The sequence below is a fragment of the Eimeria maxima genome, genomic scaffold (genome assembly GCF_000499605.1).
Source record: "Eimeria maxima Weybridge genomic scaffold, Emw_scaff271, whole genome shotgun sequence".
Classification (NCBI taxonomy): domain Eukaryota; phylum Apicomplexa; class Conoidasida; order Eucoccidiorida; family Eimeriidae; genus Eimeria; species Eimeria maxima.
In genome coordinates, this window is record NW_013565560.1 from 1 (window position 1) to 4,687 (window position 4,687).

General features: G+C 39.2%; 1 protein-coding gene across 1 annotated transcript; it reads right to left on the bottom strand.

Moving 5' to 3' along the window:
• Positions 1-2,656: 2,656 nt before the first annotated feature.
• EMWEY_00025600 (hypothetical protein) lies at positions 2,657-4,094 on the bottom strand (the record flags this gene model as incomplete). The annotated part of the gene is made up of 2 exons (XM_013481086.1): positions 2,657-3,063; positions 3,467-4,094. 2 exons carry the CDS (start codon positions 4,092-4,094, stop codon positions 2,657-2,659), a joined length of 1,035 nt encoding a protein of 344 aa, XP_013336540.1.
• Positions 4,095-4,687: the final 593 nt, after the last annotated feature.

Here is a 4,687-nt window from a genome sequence, read left to right on the forward strand (position 1 = left end):
ATATATAATATATATATATATATATATACATATATATAAAGAAGAGGGGATAATAAAGGAATAGACTATATTATAATTTTTGTTTACGGAACCACCAATAGACAGCAATAAATAAGAAGAAAGAAGAAGAAGAAAAAGAGAAGAAAGAAGACCAGAAAAAAAAAGAATTATCCTCTAGATTATTTTTTATATTCATACCGAATAGACCAGCAGCAGCAGCAACAAAAGAAAAAAATACAGAAAGAATATCTAATGCTATTTCTGTCTTAAGGAAAGAATTACGTGTTGATGCTAAATGTAACTCCATTAGTTGTAGTGCATCATCTAATGCTTCTTCTGTTCTTATTATTACCTGCAAATACATATACATAAACCCTATATTAGGGTTTAGGGTTTAGGGTTTAGGGTTTAGGGTTTAGGGTTTAGGGTTTTTGGTGTTGATGCTAAATGTAACTCCATTAGTTGCAGTGCATCGTCTAGTGCTTCTTCTGTGTTTATTATTACCTGAGAAAATATACACACAAACCCTAAATTAGGGTTTAGGGTTTAGGGTTTAGGGTTTTAGGGTTTTAGGGTTTTAGGGTTTTGATAATAAAAATAAAACTGTATGAATAGTAATGAATAAATAATAACTTCTTCCCTCCTTAATATAACCTTAAAAATGACATAGAACCCTCTCTGTAAACCCTAAATAAGTGTTTAGGGTTTATAAGGGTTTATAAGGGTTTATGAGGGTTTATGAGGGTTTTTTGAGGGTTTATGAGGGTTTATGAGGGTTTATGAGGGTTTAGGGTTACCTGATAAATAGCCTCAACCTCTTGTTCATAACATTCTAATAATATTTCTGCATCCTGTGCATGATGATGTTTAGGGTTTAGGGTTTGTATAAATGATAAACTAATCTCTAATTTAATTAGATCTTCTTCCTTATTTAATAATTCCCTTATTGCTCTTTGTACTCCTTTTGTTGTCTCCTTTATTATATTTAATTGTCTTTTTAGTTCGCATAATTGACGAAGACGTAGAGTACTACTTGGTTCCTCATTTATATATAATAATAATAAATCTGCTCGTCCTTTTAGGGGGGACAGTTGTGCTAATAACGATTCACATGCCTATATATATATAAATATTTATTTATTTATTTATTTATTTATTTATTTATTTATTTATTTATATTAAGGGAACAAATAAGAAAGGGAACACACAGAAAAAACACACACAAAAATATCTTATTTTATGTACTTTTCTCTTTAGGTCATAAAAAAACCCTAAACCCTAATTAACCCTAATAAACCCTAATAAACCCTAATAAACCCTAATAAACCCTAATACTTACATGAACAAGAAGTACCTCAAGTGCAGCAAACTCTGGTGGTCCTGATCTCTTAAATTCATGAAGATTAACTAATGTAGATATTAATGATTCATAATGATGGGCACAACGGCCTCCCTCCTACATATATATATATATATATACACACATAAACCCTAAACCCTAAACCCTAAACCCTAAACCCTAAACCCTAAACCCTAAACCCTAAACCCTAAACCCCTCATATACCCTAAACCCTAAACCCATGCCAACTCTGTAATCGCTAAACCCACACAAACCCTAAATGCTAAACCCGAGATCGTAAAAACCCTAAACCCTCCCCAAAACCCTAAACCCTAAACCCTAAACCCTAAACCCTAAACCCTCCCTCCGTCCCTCCCTTCCCTTTTCTGAATGGATTGTGTAGGGTTTATAAGAAAAAAAAAAAGGGAAAGACTTACATAATCAATATGATGAGTATTAGGGTCTGATAGATGAGAGAGAGAAAGAGTGTTTGTTTTATATAATTTATAATTAGGGTTTAGGGTTTGCATAATATTACTATTATAATTATAATTATAATAATAATGATGATGATGATGATGATGATTAGGGTTTATAAATAAATTATTATAATTAATATTATTATTAATTATATTATTATTATTATTATTATTATTATAATTATAATAAGAAGGAAGAAGAAATATTTTATTATATAATATAATAGATCTAACTGTAGGTAAATTAACTAATATACAGTGTCTCCTTACCTCAATACTTGGTCTCTTATCTGCAGAAGGAGACACTACCTGTCTTAGGTCTCTTAATTTAAGTGTACCTGTCTCCTCTTCTTCTTCTTCTTCTTCTTCTTCTTCTTCTTCTTCCTCTTCTTCTTCCTCTTCTTCTTGCTGTTGTTCTTGTTCTTGGTCTTCTTGCTGTTGTTGTTCTTGGTATTCTTCTTCCCCCTTATCCTCGTCCCTTTCTTCCTTCTCTCCTTCTTTTTCTCTTTCTTTATTTATATTATTTATTATATTTATATTATTATTATTAATTAATTTATTTATTTTTTTTTTTTTTTCTTCTTATTATGCATATGTACTATACGTAATAATTCAGGTGTCTGTACATGTCTCCTTCTATATACACCATTACTTATTTCTACTATTGTATAACCACGACGTAAAAAGGAGACACCTAATTTATTATTATTTTCTTCTTCTTCCTCTCCTCCTCCTCCTCCTCCTCCTCCTCCTCCTCCTCCTCCTCCTTCTCCTTCTTCCCCTCTATTGTCTCCTCCTCTCTCTCCTCTTTCTCCTAATTGCCTATATACACTGTCTCCTAATCTACAACTGTCTCCTCTATATAACCAACTGTCTCCTCCTCTATATAACCAACTGTCTCCTCCCCTGTCTCCTCCCCTGTCTCCTCCCCTGTCTCCTCCTCTGTCTCCTCCTCTGTCTCCTCTATATAGGCAACTGTCTCCTCTATATAAGCAACAGTCTCCTCCCCTGTCTCCTCCTCCCCTGTCTCCTCCTCCCCTGTCTCCTCCTCCCCTGTCTCCTCTATAGGTGTCTCCTTCTCTATAGATATCTCCTCCAAAGGGTCTCCATAGGAAGGAATAATTATTGCTGCTACCGGGCTCGTGCTGCTGCTGCTGCTGCTGCTGCTGCTGCTGCTGCTGCTGCTGCTGCTGCTGCAGTTCGTGTTGGTGTGTACAATGCTCATGCATGCATAATGCATGATGGCTACCACAACCATAACAACAACATCTGCTGCTGCTGCTGCTGCTGCTGCTGCTGCTGCTGCTGCTGCTGCTATTATTATTATTATTATTATTATTATTATTATTATTATTATTAATTTGTCCCCTTATCCATGGAGGAGGTAGATCAGGGTGTCTCCTTAATAGTCTCCTTGCGCATGCAAGAAGGGACTCCCTTAGTCCCTTTTTATTGTCTCTTATTAATAAGGAGGAAGAAGGAGAAGAAAAAGAAGAAAAAGGAGGAAGAGGAGGAGGAGGAGAGGAGGAAGAGGAGGAGGAGGAGGGAGGAAGAGCAGCAGGAGAAGACGAGGAGGAGACACCTAATAACGGTTGCTGCAGTGGGGAGACATTACAGCAGCAGCTGCTGCTGCTGCTACCACCTATACCTACACGCTGCTGCTGCTGCTGCTGCTGCTGCTGCTGCATGCTTTCGCTAGCTGTCTCCTTTGTCTCCTTTAATAATAAAGGAGACAGTCTCTTCTTCTCTTTCTCTCCTCCTGATCCATTATATATATCCTGTGCTGCTGCTGCTGCTGCTGCTGCTGCTGCTGCTGTTGGTTGTGGTGGTACTAAGGGAGTTGCTGCAGCAGAGGATAAAGATGTTGCTGTTCCTGTTGCTGCTGCTGCTGCTGCTGCTGTGTCTGCTGCTGTGTCTGCTGCTGTATCATCTTCTGATGGTGGTATGCCTACAACAACAGAATCCCTAAACCCTACATCTTCTTCACTCTCTGCTGCTGCTGCTGCTGCTGCTGCTGCTGCAGCAGCAGCAGCAGCAGCATCAATTCCTATTCTATCATAGCCATCCTCTGAAGGAGACAATATGCCGGGGGGACTCGAGGAGACCCTCGAGGCCCCACGGCTTGAATGCTCATAGAGGCTGCTGTCCTCTTGCTGCTGCTGCTGCTGTTGCTGCTGCTGCTGCTGCTGCTGCTGTTGCTGATCCTGCTGATCCTCATATGACTGCTCTTCGTAACCCTGCAGGAAGGGACGAGAAATTGATGGGCCGTCTTCCATCACGGCCTAAAGAAACCCTAAACCCTAAACCCTAAACCCTAAACCCTAATTCCTAAACCCCAAGCCCTAGTTGGGCAATAACGACTGATCATAAGGGTTTAGCATCATATGGCTGCTGATGTGGCTAGTCCTGTTGCTGCTGCTGCTGCTGTTGTTGCTTTGGCTAGTCTTGCTGCTGCTGCAGTTGTCAGGGTATAATAAGAGATTTGTGCTGCTGCGGAGCAGCAGCAGCAGCAGCAACAACAACAACAGAAGTGTTATGTGGATATACACCTCAGCAGCAAATAAGAAGAGGCAACAATCTATAAGGAAGAGAAGCATGCAGCTTGCTGCCAGACACAAAGCAGCAGCTGCTGCTGCTGCTGCTGTTACGGGTGTTGCTGTTGCTGTTGCTGTTGCTGCTGCTGCTGTTGCTCCTCCTTCTCTTATTTATCTTCTTATTGTTTAATATATTAATTAATAAATAAGAAAGAAATTTAAATTAATAAAGAAAAGAAAAGAAAAAAGAAAGACAGCACCAGCAAGCCGTGTTACCCTTGATCAGGGGGGCCCCCCCCCCGAACCCTGCTGCTGGGGGGCCCCCCTCTGAGCGG